The following is a 17,733-nucleotide window of genomic DNA, read 5'->3' as shown; positions in this document are numbered from 1 at the left end:
AAAAAAGAAAAAATGAAAAAATAAAAAAATAAAGAAAAAGAAAAGAAAAGAAAAGAAAAAAGACAAAGAAAGAAAAAGAAAGAAAAAGAAAAAGAAAAAGAAAAGAAAAAAAAAAGAGAAAACCTTACGCGGCTTCAATAAGACAGACCACCTTTGGCGAACATCTTCGGCGGTGGCACCCCGCACTGGCAGCGTCTCTGTCACGCACGATACACTATATTCCCCCTCTCCATTGTCTTTCTGAATCCCCACCACTCGTAGCAAGTTCCCCCACTACCATTACTCGATCCTCGCTCGCTCGTCATGCACTTCGTCGACGTGCCGCCGCTACCAGTGATTCTTACCAGTAAGTTACGGACCGCACTAAGGCGCGTATCACTTTGCTGCTGTTTATCCGTTCCTATTCCCTTTCTCTCTCACGCTTACTTAACTCATAAATATTCTGTCCTTGCCTTAATACATTCTTTTTCCTATTCTATTTTTCCACTTTTCCACGTTCGTACACTACTTCATCGTAAACTTACGATCTATCTCGCGCGTGAAATTTCGTCGATCACATTATTCTACTCATTCCCCTTTCTATCACTCTCATTCTCTCATTCTCTCTCTCTCTCTCTCTCTCTCTCTCTCTCTCTCTCTTTCCTTCTTTCTATCATTCTCTCTCTCTCTCTTTCTCTCTCTCTTTCTCTCTCTCTCCTTTTCTTTCTCTTTTTCTCTCTTTTTCTCGTTCTTTATCTGTGTTTCATCCATTTTCTATTATTGAGTGTTCTATGTGAACCGTGCTTTTGCGTTATCGTGTTTCTTTCTAATACAAGTTTGAAAATTAGATTTCGTGATTTCTTTTACTTAATTTTAAAGAACTGAGTGCGTCAAAAATAAGAATGACACGGTGTTTTTGTAAAAGAGATCAGAGGAAAAATGAACTGTGACGAGGGAAAAGATCGAAAGTGAGGAAGAGATAAGACGAGCATCATTCATCTCTGTTTCAATCTCGATAGTGAAAGAACGAAAGGTGTCGAGTGCGTGTGGCGGAGTAGTTGATAATTCTCTCTCTCTCTCTCTCTCTCTCTCTTTTTCTCTTTCTCTTTCTCTCTCTCTCATTTATGTATATATTATTTCCCTTTTTTATCCTTCTTCTTTTTTTCGACTTACAGAAATAGTTATAGGATATTTCAGTCATATCAAGCCTTTCTGCCCACGTTATGAAATGCGCTACGCAAAAATACGGTAAGTGCCATTTTCATTTTACAGTTAGATAATCCAATTATAAATTTATTTCCGTTATATATCGCGCAATATTAATAAAATTTACATAGAGGATATTACGTTTAATTATATCATTAAATTCTACGCGATTCATTATCGAGTCGTATTATTTTTTTTTTTTTTTTTTTTTTTTTAAGAAATAACAAGTAATAACAAGAAGTGGATTCATGAATTGTGCGGAAGTAAAACGTTTCGTTTGGAATGTCGATTAATCGTGCCAAGAAAACGAGTCAATATAAATATTAAAAGTAATAATAGATAGGATAATGTTTAAATACGATACGTAAATTATTTTGTAAAGTTGATCTTTTTCAAAGACTTTTTTCTGGTATACATATTTGTTTTCAGCGTGCGCCTTCCGTCGGATGCGCGCGCGCGTGATAACCACTAAAATGGAGTGCGCGTGCCACATAAATCGTAAATACGTCTTCAGCAAGAATATTCGATTATCGTTGAAGGTTGAATTTTGCGGGAGCTAAATTATCATTCATTTTCTTTTGTTCCTTTTATTTATTTATTTATTTATTTATTTATTGATTGATTGATTGATTTATTTCTTCATTTTTTTTTTTTTAATTATATCCCGTACGTTTCTACTTTACTAAAGAACTTCTAGAATTTCGTTATCATAATCATTGAAATCGTTATCATAATTATCATATTCATTACCATAATGATCATCGTTATAATTAAATGACATTGGTAATGTCAATTTATATTAATATCTTAACTATTGTTCATTCGTTAATATATATATATATATATATATATATATATATATATATATATATATATATATATATATATATATATTATCGTTACAATTAATTGCTGCTATTAATCTTGATATTTTTATTCATATATTCTTTTTAATAATTTTCTTTATTTATCTTTTTATCATCGTATTGCACAAAATCATAATAGCCATTACTAAATTATATTTAAAGCAATGTTATGATATCTTTGAAGATTAGCAATGAGTTAGAAAAAAGGAAAAGATACTTTTTAATAAAGATCTATCGTCTGTTTGCGATAAGAAATATCGAACGATGATACGTAGTAGAAAGATACTCTTACGACTCCAATGTTTTTTCGAAAGGAAAAATACTTGTTAATACACTATTCCATAGTTAAAGATAGGTACTACTTGGAGAATATAATCCGATGAAGATATGATCAAAGAACATAAAATTCTACCTTTGTCTCCTTTTTCTTTTTTTTTTTTCGCTTATTAACAAACTTTTTATCGAAACACTTCTGATCGATCCAATCGTACGAGTTTAAAGTTCGGGCTCCTAAATCGATTCGTTCGTGTCACGGTCTCGAGGACGATGACATGCTCTTGAACTTGTTTTTGATCTCGATTCTCTCTCTCTCTCTCTCTCTCTCTCGCTCTCGTTCTCTTTCTCTTTCTTCGAAAAAGAAAGGTCTTCGCATTAACTTTAAGTTCTTTTACGGCTTCAACTCTTCGTTCGAAATAGCTTCAAAATTAGAATATTTCAAATAATCATTCCACTTTTTCTCCATTCCATAGAAATTTCTTGACGAATTTATCATTTTGTTATTTTCAGTTTCTTCGTGTCCTTTTTTTTTTTTTTTTATTATCTTTTTATCTATTTTCCTTTGTGTGCATGTACACATGTATGCGTTTCTTTCTTCGTTTATTTTTTTCTCTTCCTCTTTCGTTCCCAACTACCTACGATTAGATCGAAACTTTATGACACTGGTTTACATAACCGTCGGTTTAGCTTCATCATTGATGTTATTTTACAATTGCAATGTTCGACCGTATTCGCGATTGAGAAAAGTCGCTGTTTTAAAAGTGTTATCATCAAAGTATTATATATATATATATATAGTGGTCGATCTTTATTTTACAAAGTCAACAGAAATGTTGAAAAATTTTTAATGCACGCTCGATAGATCGATTATTGTCAAAACATAACATTTTAAAGCTAGCCACGATGTTCATTTTCAAGAGTAATAAAAAAATTCTCCATTTCCTGTAAATTGCCAAATTCGATGATTTAAACATCTTGAAGTTTTTTAAAACAAAGTTTACCAATAAAGAGACAGATAAAGAAGTTTTCAAATTCACAAGTAAAAAATCTCAAAATCTCAAGCTAATTCAAAACTTAATGATCACCAATTAAACGATCGAGTTTTATTTTCATCGTCAAAAAGCAGTAAATTATTAATACATATGTTATATCTAAGTCTTATTGATAATTATATAATGATGTAACTTTTGCAAGAATTCTATGTTATTAAATGTAACATTACGTACACAGATGATATGCACTTCGAACTTAGACTTTCTCCTTGAAAATAATGTATAATATAATAATAATTAAGTATGCGTAATATATATATATATATATATCTAAAGTTATTACCTTGATTATATATTATCTTTATTATAATTAATGATCTAACTCATAGTTTAACGTTTCACAGTATCAAGGAAATAAAATTTTTCGTTTTTAATTTTTTAAAATACAACAACTTGATTACTTCTAAGGTTTAAGAAATGTCGAGTGCTGTTAAATAATCGAAGAGGAAGATCATTGAAGAAAAAGGTATCGCCTTACGTTTCCCTCGAAATGGCAGACCGAGACACTACAAAAAAAAAGCGGAAAGAATATCATTGGGGACCGATCAAATGTGGGGGGGGGGGGGGAAGGAAGGATTCTTCAATTCAATAGGGGTTAGGAAATAGGTGTATTAAAGGCAATCGATAAGAGGACAGTTATAGCTACGTACGTAGCTGTGTAAAAACAAGAGAGAGAGAGAGAGTTCTTCATTTTATAGATAGTTCTCTTGTAATTACATGAATCGCCTTCTTGATTCTTGAAATGAAATGACGTGTTCTATGTCAGCTATGATGAAGTTATCCCTTTTGATTCTGAAACGAAACCTTTCGTGCTATGAAAACAGACAATTATCGATACGGTCACAAAAAAATGTGAATTTAAATGATCGTCTCTCTTTCTTTTCTCGTTTTTTATCCTCTTGAAAAAGAAAAGTTATAATGTGAAACGCACTGTGAATTTTGAAAGTAAATTTTTTTTTTTTTTTTTTTTCTTTTTTCTTTATTGAAACTTCACCGTCTTGGTAAAATATCGATCGAAAGACAATCAACAGCACCTTTACTTTTCTTTCTACAATTCGTTTACATTAGCTTTATCGACGTGAAATGAACGGAATATTTATTCCATTCTCATTCTGTTAGAAACTAGTATATTTCATTCTCCCGCAAAGCATGACATACAGTTATGGTTTAAAAAAAATATGTTGTTGTATTTCTTTTTTTCGAAGTAATGTGACAAATATTTGCATTATTGTCATTAATTGTTGGAATATTAATTGTTTGGAAAAGTACAAAAAATATATTTAACACATTTGACAAATCTTTTTTTTAAAAATCACGAATCGAATTCGCAATATAAAATTTTTCAACTTCTGTACGCTAAAATCCGTAGAACTACCATCGCGTCATCCGTCTGTGATTAATCTTTTTTTCTTTTACGACTCTAAGTATTTTAGACAAATGAAAAACGTATATGCTCGAGTTGTATCTATTGATTTAATATTTCTCAATAAGATATACGAATGTTAAGTATGAGTTTTTAACACTTTGATAGCCATGAAATTTTCATAAATATGATCTTAGGTATCATAATAGAATTTTCATTAATATTAATTTATAATGATAAGTTATTGAGTCTCATGATTAAATGGCAATAGTACATTTATTTTATTGTCGATTATATCGCTGTGGCAGCACAGTTTCAGGATTTGGTTCCTTTTAACAATTTGAAATTAAGCAGTGAAAAATGCTAAATTATCGATAGAAAAGTAGCAAAAAATTATATAAAGAAAGTAACAACATATTGTAAAAATTGTAATAATCAATCTTGTTTATACTGCTTTAATACAATTCATTGTAAAATTTTGAATTTTGTCGAACATATACTGTTTTTAACAAAAAAAAAAAAAAAAGAAAAAAAAATGAGTTAATTGATCAATAATATTCAAAATAATATTTTATAATTACATATTAAAAAAGACATAAATTTAAGTTTTCTTTATTTTCATAGTTTTATTATTTATTCTATAGCAGAAATTAAAATTGTTAATAACAATTATTAATTATTGGACAGCGTACTATTTATTTTATTGTTATTTATTATTTAGAGTTATTTGGATTATTTAAAATTTTTTTGTTTGATACCATTTGACTTATAGTAATTAATTTAGTAAATTTTATAACCGCGATTACGTGTCACGGTTGGCGTAGCAGCGAACGTGTTAAAATGTTGTCATGCGTTAGATGCGAAAACAGATAACACAGCCGTCTAGGTCTAAAGGCCAAGGAAATATGACATTGTAAAAGCGAGCTAGTATGTGAAAACAGAAATCTTTTTTTCAAATCAATTGACGATAACCGAGGATACAAAGTTCGAAAATTAGCAATCATTAATGTTGCATTCATATAAACGACGAGCATAACAATATTATAACGTTCACGTTTCTATTTTTAATGTTGGAAATGATAAATAAATGTAAAATTAAAGCTGTTTAATATCTCCAAACAAATCATATTTAAATTTATATAATTAACTTGGATAAGTTGGTTAATTTACTTACTCTTAATTCCCAAAATTACTCATTTACGTGCTCGCGTTTTTTTACATAATATACGATAGCAAGTTTTAGTATGAAACCTAATGATATTCACATATTTCCATATGGATCGACTACAATATTAAAATATATATACATATAATTTACATTTATTAGATATTCTTCGAGGATCATATATTATACATTTGGTTTGCCGATTTGTTTTGGTCAGTCTTGATCTCTTATCTTTTCATCGTAGTCTCGACGGGTGAAGTGAAAACATTTTTTTTACGAGAATAGTGAGATAAGCTATGCAAGAAAAATCAGTTGATCTATACATAAACTATTCTATATCAGTTCTTTTTCTTAGTTATTTTCCACTACTGTATCGACAAGAAGTTGAAAAAAAAAAAAGTAAAAAGGAAAAAAAAAAAGAAATAAAGGAAAATATATGGAATTTTATATTGAAAATTATTGTAATCGCATAATTGCCCATTCAAAGTAAAATAATTTGATTGTTGTATTGTCTTATAAATATGCAGATTCTTTTATATTTTCATTTTTATAGACTAGCAATCATACGATTGCCAATATTTTATGACTTAATATTTCTGGATTGATTATGTGATATTTAGTAGCAAGAAATGCATTGCCGTTTGCTTGTATCGATTATTCGTGAATAACTTACTAGCTTGGAAATGCTATTTGAAGATGAATTACGGATCGATCAGTCGATAAAGTTTCACACGATGCTTGGCGCCGCCGTTTTCCTGTTCTTGCATCATAAGTGAAATTAATATAGCCTTTGTGTCGGAAAAAGCGTTTATACCACCACGACTTCATTGATGTTGGTTTCTTCGACCAAATAATTCATCCCGCCTTACTTTTTTTCTCTCTCCCTTTCTCTCTCTCTCTCTCTCTCTCTCTCTTTCTCTTTCTCTTTCTCTTTCTCTTTCTCTCTCTTTGTCTCCGTTTATAAACTTAAATCATACAAGTAATGTATTTCCTTGGAATTAACGATAAAACGCTATGTTTTTATTCAAATGATATTTATTTCTTTATTTTTCTTTTTCTTTTTTATTCTTTATTTTCTTATATATAAAAAAAAAAAAGAAGATTAATCATCAAATACGTTAAGTTATTAGGCGTAAAGCAATTCGAAGTACTTTTATTTCCTTTTTTCTTCCGCGTCTTTTCGAATCATTCTTAATTAAATATTAATCATTAAGAAAGAGTGATCGTTATTGAATGTTACTCGAAATCGCAGAAAAAAAGGGTTAAATAAGTTTACTAATTTACATTAGAATTATATGCCATCGAAAATTGTTCGTAAATTCTATAATATATGAGTTGAAATTTTCCGACAAAAGAAATCAAAACTTCTCAATGTTTGCGTCATTATATATGCTAATAATTTATATTACATTATCCTTAAGGGAGGAAGGCCACTGTGATGGCCAAAAAAATAAACGATTTCTAAGAATTTTTTTCACTGGAATAATTAATTAATAAAGGGATCGAATTGTTGTTATTTTATTAAATGCATATTAAATTTGTTTCATATAAATTTTTATTAAAAATTTTTTTAAATTAACAAAGATATGAGCCATGATTTAATGACTACAAAAATATTTCCCCTTCATTATGGCATTGATATCTCGCTGAAGGGTTATTTGAAAATAAAAAATAAAATTTTATCAATATCGATACGATTAGCTATCCTTATGCTTAGCGGTTTTTTTTTTTTGATTATTTACAAAAAAGCGATTGAAATTTTTTTTATTTTTAAAGTACTTTTTTTTTTTATTCAAACAATTTGTAAAAATAGTAATTATTAAAATTTTTGAAATCAGCTACGTACAACCACTATAATTACAAATATTAAAAAAACAAAATTGAAAATCGACTCGATTAAGTTTTCGAATATTTGTTGCTACAAGGTTGAAAAAAATCGTTTCAAGAAATACGCGTTTAAAGTATTCGTTACGTTTTTCTTGGTATAAAGTTATATATTTTCTAAAATATTGATATTTGCATTAAACTATTGAGTCTCGGATCATATAATGGTTCTTCATCAATATCTCCATTGTTATCCTTGTCTTTGTTGATTTTTTTATGGACTTTATTCATGCAATTCTTAGCAATTTTCACTTGTTTCATGTCTCGTTCAACGTAGTACGAGTGAAGTGTCGGTCCAACTTTAATACCCATTAATTCCACTAATTCAGAATTTTAACTTAAAATTTTGATAATATATACTTTTAAGAAATGCAAAAAGAAAAAAAATTTTTATCAAATTTTCACAATAATCTTTCCCGTTAAAATACGGCTACTGTTTTCTATGACTTTATTAATATCTCTTTAACTTTGAACACTTTGTTTAATGCTGCAAATTTCTTTTGGCCTATTCATGTCATGCACAATTGAAGTTATGAAAAATGAACGTATGTACTTAACATTCATAAATCATACTTCTCATTTTACTCAAATGATTAAATATTCTTCTTTTTTTTTTTTTTTAATGTACTTTTCGGGATAAACTCTACCATTTGAAAAATTATAAGTATATGATATATTAGCAAGTCTTTGGCACGATTATCATTCATGAAACAGATAGATCAAACGGACATAAAGTCAAAAGTACATTGAATACTGATATTCAATATATTTATAATTTATCAAAGATTTTTCTTGTTGAACGACGATAACGACTTGTTATTTCTTCGATACGTTTTAATAGTGACTAACGTTACGAATGTTCTATAATCAGTAATAATAATATCGAGAGACAAGTAATTACGTTTATATATTTTGAACTTATTCCCGTCAAATTAATTATTCGATTGAGCTTTCAAATAAAATTAGATTGTCAGCTGAGTTATAGAAAATAATTGTTTTTTATATAAAGGTTCTGAGTAAAACAATTATGAAGAGTTTTTATTTTGAATAACCATTTTGAAGATTCCATTATAAAATTTCTTATTATTATATGTTTTAATTACGATTCGTATTTCTGTTCTCATATATGTTCCATAATCGTTACTTTTTCGATTCTATATATTGCTTTCGAAACGATTCTAGAATCGATTCTTGTTTCGATTTTTCCGTTATTGATATCATTCCAATTGCAGATTATTGTATATATCTATATTTTTTTTTTTTACAAAATTATTATAGAAGAAGGAAAAATAATTGTACATATCATTGATTTCTAACAAAGTATTAGAAATAAATAAAGGAGTTACATATTTTTTTACACTCTCACAAATGCTATATTATACAGAATAGGAAGTTAATAAAATGAAATTTCGATTTTTTATTTTAAACATTTATTTCATTTTATATCATATTTAATATAAAAAATATAATAAAATGAATTATAGAAACAATGATATGTATGAATGTTTCTCATTTTTCTATAATGATTTAATTAAAAATATGAGGGTTAATATTTCGAAAAATTGAAACAAGAATGGATTTTGGAATCGTTTCGAAACCGATATATTCAATATAATTGAAAAAATTACAATTATAAAATCAATATGGGAACCGAAAATAGGAATCGTAATTGAAATAGATGATAGTTGAAAATTTTACTTTTTCATAATTTTTTAAAGAAACGAAATCAAATAAGTCCTGGTTATAATTTATTCATTGAAAAGAATTGTATAAAAATCGATGATTAGTTGGAAGATATCGCCGATAACGAACTATATGAAAATTCTTTCGAGTTTGTTTCAGATCGAAGAGAAGACAGGAAGGATCGATGGTGTCCCGTGGACATTCTGAAATATTAATCATTTAGTGCTTGTAAACGACGACGAATTCGCTTGAAAGTTTGCAATTATTTTTAATTCGAACGAATCGGTGAAGATAATGAAGCAGAAGAGTTAGAAAAAAGAAAGTGGACAGAGGAGAAGAAAGAGAAGTGCATCGAGAGAAAGAAAAACAAATATCGAGAAAATAATGTGACAGGCAAGTTGGGTCGATGAGTCCAGGTGTTGTCCTGTGATTCACTGTCAGTTTAGAATGGATCACGTGGATCAATCAAGTGCACGTACGGAGAATAACGCGTCCTCGAACATGTCTGTAGGTTCGCGAATAACGAGGAATTGTTCGCGATGTCGAAATCATGGACAAAAAATTGCCCAGAAGGGCCATGGAAAAGATTGTAAGTACCGCGATTGCGTCTGTGAACGTTGTAAACTTTTTTCCGATCGACGAAGCATGATGGCCCGGCATAATGAAATGAGAAGAACTATGGCTCAAGACGAGGTTAGAGAATATCTTTTATCAAATGTTTTTTATTTTCTTTCTTCGTTTTGTCTTTTTTTTTTTTTTCTATTACTTATAATAACTTATTGTTATTCAACGAGTATCTTCTAATCGTTTCTCAATCGTCAGAGATATGAGATCGATTAAGTTTACGTATTATATTTATGTATTATATTTAGATGTTTTCTTAGCAAAGTAATATTCGAAGATATGATAGAATCATTCCTAAATATAATTTTAAAAAGTATTTCTTTTTTTTTTTACGAGTTGAAACTAATTAACCCGAACTCATTTGTTCGTCTCTCTCAGCGATCGATTTTTTCCACTGACAGGATTCAACATCACTCTCCATAGATGGATCCTCGCTCGGTTCAGGTCCGCAATCGGTGAAGAATCTCGAGGGAAGTTACGACAGCAGCAGTGGCGACTCACCAATCAGCAATCACGGAAGCAACGAAACTCAGGACGGGAACAGCGACGTTGCCGGAATTGCTTCCTCAAAAAAGGCACCGTCTTCAAATCGTTCGCCAGCCACAACGTCCTGGCCACAATGGCAGGCCGGTGAGTTCAAATGAAATTTACTTATTTATTTCTTTTTATTCTTCAAAAAGATTCAACAATGAAATATATCCGAGCAATGAAGAAACAGGTATCTTATTCATCAATAAGTTATCTCAACTATCATATTTTTCATTAATCGATTATAATTAACGTTCGAAATATAAATGAGGAACGATAGGGAAATGATAATAAAAATCGATACCATGTGAAGAAAGCGATAACGATTTTAAACATAGCGTTATTATTTGGATATTATTTAATCATTATATTACGTTAAAAATTATATTAACAATGAGTACATGGTGTTTATAATAAAACGCCTTGATTTACTTATGTATTTCATAACAAAATTTAAGTGTTTCATTGCAGACACCCTGTACATTCAACCGGTCGCCCTTCAAAAGATCTCTTTTTGAATGCCGTTTCCCGGAATTTGATCGTGGTTTTACAGAAGAAAGCATCCATTGAACGAAAACTTGGACATTCTTGCTCAAGGCCAAAATTTCGTTCTATTGTGTGAACTAATTACGATAAACTATACGACCATGATTATTAACAAAATATCATCATGCTATTCATTTTTATTATTTTTCCTATATTTTTTTTTCAAATGATCATAACTTTGTTTTCACTTAATCTCTTTGATTTTTTTTTTATGTACGATGCCATTGTGATTGCAAAAAAATAACATTTAGCGACAACAGACAGAAGGTTTTTTAGCATGATGAATTTGAAATGTTGGTTCTCAATTGTTTCAATGTGGATAATTGGCTCCTCTCCAGGAACGCATGAACGATTAGCACTTAATTGTACACCCTCTCTCTATTATCTTTCTATGGTGCTTTTCATTTTTCTATGCTCGTTTATTCGTTTACGCGCGATAAATCATCGTGTAATATTCTTTGTTTCTTTTACTTTTGCTTATATGTTTGGTATTTTTACCATATTAAACCCATTTAATCTGTTAAATTATATTAATTTAAACCTATTCTCATTCTCTCTCTCTCTCTCTCTCTCTCTCTCTCTCTCTCTCTCTCTCTCTATTTATCTATCTGCCTCTCCCTTTTATATTGATTTAGAACTTTTTCAATGATAACGAAATATTTTCTTCTACTTTTTCTTCTTTCTCCTCCTGAAAAAAATCGTAAGATCGTTCAGGAAGATAAAGAAAAGGTGAATAGAAATTTTTCTTTTCTCTCTGTATTCGACGAGAGACAATAAAAAAAAAAAAAAGGAAAACTATCTCGTATTCGGAAATAACATAACGAAGGATATATAATGACTTGAAGACTCGCATCGAAATTCCGGACCTTTTGGCGCGTTACTTCCTTAATTAACTTCTCTTCTCAAATTCATATGTCCGCCATAACATGGCAGAGCTGTTTAATTTACCTTCTCATCCATTTATTACTATCGTGCACCTGCTTATTGATGAATATACACATATAGGTTGCAAAGCAAGAGATTACCTACCTGTTGCACGCTCTGATTCATTTATTTGCTTTTTTTTTCTCGCTTAGCTTGTCTCCTCTCGCATTTCTCCTTACTCCATTTTAAAACTTATCATGAATGAAGATTTTTTTCCTTTTGCATTTTTCTTTTCTTTTTTATTTATTTTTTTCTTTCTTCCTTTCTTTTTTTTTTTTTTTTTTTTCTTTATTAACCAACGTTTATTAACCAACGTAAACAATATTATCGCTAAAAATAAAGAAAGAAGAAAAAATCAAATATTTTAAACCCATGATATTCTATTCGCGTAAATATGTTATAAATAACTTACAGTTGTTTTTATATGATCGATCGATGATTAACGAGATAAAAATTTAATGGTCTTTGGATACAATTATATCGATGATTAAAGTCAAACGGCTATATTAATGATTATTTTACAAATTATTAATGATTAATCTCAGATAAGAACTGATCACTATAGAGATGTAAGCATTTTCCAAGGAAATCATTTTTGTACATTGATTTTATGTACATTCCCTATAACTATTTTCTATCGTAGTAAAATTATTAGCGACACGTACGGTTTGTTGAACATAAATATAATCACACGTCGATGAATGTTGATATGTAATTAAATAAGTATATGTCAGGGCAATAGGAGAATTACAACTTTTCAGAAGAGTCTATTCGTTCATGCGTATGTAATTACATATAAATTTTTAATTATATTATATTTTTACATTTCTTTTTTCCTGTCAAATACACGCTCGTACCGTCAATTAGGCTCTATTAGGAAAAATTATTAGCAAACTTTTAATTATAGAAATGTCGAGACAAGTTATGAACACATAGATGCGTCAGTTCACGAAAATGTTTCACGTGTTCCAAATTAAAGAAACTTTCAATTAAGTTAAATCAATTCTTTCGTTGGCATCAAACATTTGATTATTTGATTAACAACTTAGGAATATATTTAGTATTTAATATAGAGAAAGAAATTCGAAACAAAAAATAAATAAATCAAAAAGTTGAAAAAAAAGAAATTGAAAAATAAAATTAAGCGAACATTTTTATATCAACAACCTATCTCTCTTTCTCAACTTATCTTTTTCATTTCTCTTCATTTTCTTCTATTTTCATGCAACATTTTCCTTTTCTCGTTTCCGTTCGCGGATATGAATGATAAATAATGACAGAGACGACTTCTCGTTTCGATTAATATCTTTTGTCCTTATTTTCCTTCTTATCTCTTTTATTTTCTTTTTTTTATACTTTTTCTTTTTTGTCGACATTACGATTTATAAAGATAGTAGTAGAATGCTGTTAAACTTATAAAAACCATCCATCTTTGTTTCTCGGTCTTTTATTTCGTCCTTTTTCTTTCTCGTTTATTTCGTTTTTTTTTGCGTTTCGTCCTGCATTCCTGGAAGAATGTTACAGTGTAGGTACTAGCCGGCCATTTAACAGGTACAATTTCTTTTAAGTGAGATACCATACTCATACGATTATTATCAAGTTTCTTACCGCCTTAAGAAAATAATTGTTGCTCATAAGATTTTTCACGTTTTAATATGCTCGGTAAATGGACACATAGCTGAAAACATTTTTGATTAATTACAATATTATCTTATCGATAATTATTATTTGTCTTCTTGTAAATATAACAACGAAGATAATTCTATCGATTTTATGGATATATATTTAACAATAACGTTCGAAAATCGTCGAAATGCCTTTGTGAAAAAAATTTTTTCAATAAGTCACATCGTTATGCAGAATAATAATAAAGTAAAATAATTATAAAATAAATTATAACGACGGCGATAACGCGACTACTTTCACTGCAATCGATCAAGAACAAAGGAGATAGTATTCAAAGGGTTTTAGTTAAAATGATTTATTACTTTCATGCAAATCCATCGTTGTATAGGGTGATCTTAAAATGTTAGGCTAAATTTTATCAATTTCTTTAAGTCATTGTATCGATAAAAGGAATGCTAGATAAGGGCAAATGCATAAATTTTATGCCTCTGATATGTACTTACGTATAAGTCAGAATCGTAAGATATAATTTATTCAACTTATAAATTGGTATTTGCATGTTTCAAATTAAACGTACCCATTTTATAAACACTTGATATCTTTGGTGAATTGCCATATAGAAAATATCCTGTAACGTTGGTCGATCTCAACTGAAAGATCATCATTATTCGATGAACAACGGCCGTCTTGTTTGTTCACATTCAAATATGGACTTGACTTCGTTCTTTCCTCATTTTTTCCACATTCAATCAGCTTATTTCTTTAATTTATTTCGATCATCTTTGAGTATTAAAAAAAAAAAAAGGAAAAATATTATTAAGCGCGATAATAGTACGAGGAATGGTTTAGTTCGTATAGAATAATAACGTTGCATTTTTATATCCATATTTATAGTGTTATGAAAGATATTAAATCGTTTTATTTGATCTTTCTAAATTATTCTCTCATAGAATAGCGAGAATATTAAATAATGTACAGTAACGTTCGGATAAAGCAATTGTTTTTATGTATAATAATTGATCTCATTATTATTATTACTAGTATAACTAGATTATCTAATATTGGGAAACATCAAAGAGGATTATAATATAAGAGCAAGTACTCATATTTGGTTCTTTTTGCAATAAAACGCATCTAAATTATATGTATATGTATAAATACCTTTATATAGATTGTATACATAGAGAAACGTGTAATATTCACTTTTTATCTGCGAAAATTATATAGAATAAGTTAATATTGATAGTAACAAAGTCGACAATGAAATTAATGTCAATGAAATTAAATTCAGGGGCGGATTCAAATGCATCTTGGGACGCATCCTCAACCTCGAACAGCGGCACCAATTCACGTACGAAACCGACGTGCACACGTTGCCGTAATCATGATGTTACTAGCATTCTTAAGGGTCACAAGAGGTACTGCGACTTTATTTACTGTCATTGCCCCAAATGCCGTAACACGCTTAAGCGGCAAAAGCAAATGGCAAAACAAACCGCACTTAAAAGGGCTCTTATTCAAGACGAGGAACAGATAAGAAAATATGGCAAGGTAAGTAAGATAATTTATATTTTTTATATAATATTTTTTATCTATAAAATTTCATTTGAATAAAAAGTTAATTTCTAATAAAAAGCAATATTAATTAACCATGAAAAATATTAAGCCGAATCAAAGGCGGCCTCGAGAGATCGTAATCTCGTTAATTTGCAGTTGGTGATGCCAGCGATGCCTCCAGTAGAAAACAAGCATGTACCAACTGTTCCTCAACCAACGTGGAACATCGAAGGCAGTTACGGTGGCATCAATGGCGTACTTAATACTCCAACTCCAAGAAAATTGCCAGTCGTAGATACGCACTTGCCTCCTACGATTCATCAGATTCAACCACAGCCTAGTAAGTCTACTTTATTATCACTTTGTTATTAATTCTAGCTATGTTTACAAAATCTTTTTGATAAATTGCAAATGATCCGTCAACTTTGATGACAATATCTATTCTGAAAAGTAAAGAAAAATCGTTAATTCGATGATTGATACGTTAAATATATTACGAGAAAATCGAGAGATTTAGGATGATCTATATCAATAAAAGGAGATCCTGAAGAGTGCACAATCGATTATAATTCGAGCGGAAGTTCCGAGCCACGTTCGATTCGTGCGACCGAGCCGAGGGTGCGCACACTTATAACGTCGTTCACAGTGATCCCAACGAAATTCAAGCCACTCTTTCACTTGACAACCCGACCGAATGTTAACCCTGCTTTTACGAGCGTTCTCATTGGTTGTGGAGTCGTTCGTAGACGGTTAATATAATACCAACTTATAACCAAAGCCGAAACCTAGAAGCCTCGATTTTTGCTTTTACGAGCAGGCTCGTTTTTAAAAATTATCGTTATTTTGCTCATTCTCGGTCGAAATAGTTCGTTCACGGACATATAAATGACCTCTCGAAGAGGTGACAGAACTCATATTCGACAATGGCTTAACCACAATGTCATGGCATTTTCTTTCGAAAAAATTCTTTCCTACGAGATTATCTCATTCCTTTTATGTCGACGATCAACAAACTTTTTATTACGATTGAGACTTATCGACGAGTATCCTTCGTTGAACATTCTTTTTCTTCTTAATAATTAGAAAAGTTTTACGAATCTCTCTGAAGTGTTCGAAAATTTGTTGAAAATAATCTGATTAACTCAACAAAAATTTATCAAACGTAGCTGTAATTAAGAAATAAAATTTTTACAGATTCACTTTATAAGTTTTATTAATTTGCGAATGAAAATATCAGTTTATTCCTGAAGTATTGAAAAAATAAGCAGATCATTCGTAAAACTTTTTTCAAAATTTTTTCCATCTGGTTTGTTTTCGGTCTTTAACTTAGTTATCCGAAGAGAGTTTATGATAGCCGTTCACAGGAACGCTCGTAAATGGCTAATTGATTTACAGTCCACGCATTTCTACGGATTCACGATGATGGAATTAATGCGGCAGACTCAACGTTACGTTCTTGACATCGTCAGACAAACGTAGTAGTATTAATACTGGTAGTAATAAAAGTAGTAGGAGTAGTATTAATACTAGTAGTAATAGTAGTAACAGTACTATTAGTAATAGTAATAGTAGTAGTAGTAGTGGGAAAATATATCGACGCGAATGTCGATAATACGTCGAAAAAAGAAGCAAGGAAAAAAGGAAAGAACGCTTAACGTTGACGTGTGCCAGGTCTTACGTGCATATAATAATTGGATGTGTGTATGTGTGTGCAGTTAACTTAAAAGTTCGCTAGTACTAGAATGGTGTGGTCGTAGAGGAGAGAAGGAGAATTGAGAACGTAAGGGGTGATTATGGTGAAGTATATGGGACTGTAAAGTTTCCATTTACGAGCTTGCATTTCGAGGCATCGAGTAGGCGCTTTTAATAATGCGAAAGTCGTTCGTTGTTATGCAACGAGTGTTGCTTTCGCGAAAACGTACTCATATTTGTACATTATTACTAATCTGTCGAGTGCTCGATAAGTCTCACAAAATTTTTTACTTCTCCCCTTTTTCTCCTAATCGTGAAATAATTCATCTTATCTGAAAGTTATTATCGTTCTATTTTTTTTTTCCTTTTTTTCTTTCTCATTCTTAGATTATTTATTTCTTATCTATTCATACGCCATAATACACACAAGTAACAATCGATTTCTATTATTACATTGTCTTACGTTTTTTCCTTTATTCGACAAAAAATTTATCATTTTTACTTAACAACGCGTTTAACTTTTATGTCTTTTCTTGAAAATATATGTTTAAAAAATGCATGACGTTTACTTTCTATTGCGTAAATGAAATAAAAAGAAATATTTGTACATAACATTTACTTAATAACATCCTATTGTTTTTCTACCCCAGGCTATTACTGGTTAAATCAGAAAAGCTGCCATTCTCGTTCTCTCTCTCTCTCTCTCTCTCTCTCTCTCTCTCTCTTGAAATTATCGTGGAAAGTTTTACTTTAGTCGACCAC

At 30.0% G+C, this 17,733-nt stretch overlaps 1 protein-coding gene across 7 annotated transcripts in view; it reads left to right on the top strand.

Moving 5' to 3' along the window:
* The first annotated feature begins 291 nt into the window (after positions 1-291).
* LOC124425721 (doublesex- and mab-3-related transcription factor dmd-3-like) overlaps positions 292-17,733 on the top strand; it is a 64,357-nt gene continuing 46,915 nt past the window's right edge. For 4 of the 7 annotated variants that reach the window (XR_006942563.1, XM_046966464.1, XM_046966469.1 and 1 more), the window contains exons 1-6: positions 354-1,019; positions 1,155-1,227; positions 9,634-10,167; positions 10,500-10,728; positions 15,014-15,273; positions 15,436-15,619. Coding sequence is in view for 6 of the 7 variants with exons in the window: in XM_046966464.1 (XP_046822420.1) it covers positions 9,922-10,167; positions 10,500-10,728; positions 15,014-15,273; positions 15,436-15,619 (919 nt within the window). In the remaining variant the exon portion in view is untranslated. The other 3 variants (XM_046966467.1, XM_046966466.1, XM_046966465.1) reach the window with 3 other exon arrangements.

This window comes from Vespa crabro, chromosome 7 (genome assembly GCF_910589235.1).
Source record: "Vespa crabro chromosome 7, iyVesCrab1.2, whole genome shotgun sequence".
NCBI classification, from domain to species: Eukaryota; Metazoa; Arthropoda; class Insecta; order Hymenoptera; family Vespidae; genus Vespa; species Vespa crabro.
Note: the sequence above shows the minus strand (reverse complement) of the source record. Positions and strands in the feature narration are given on the sequence as shown.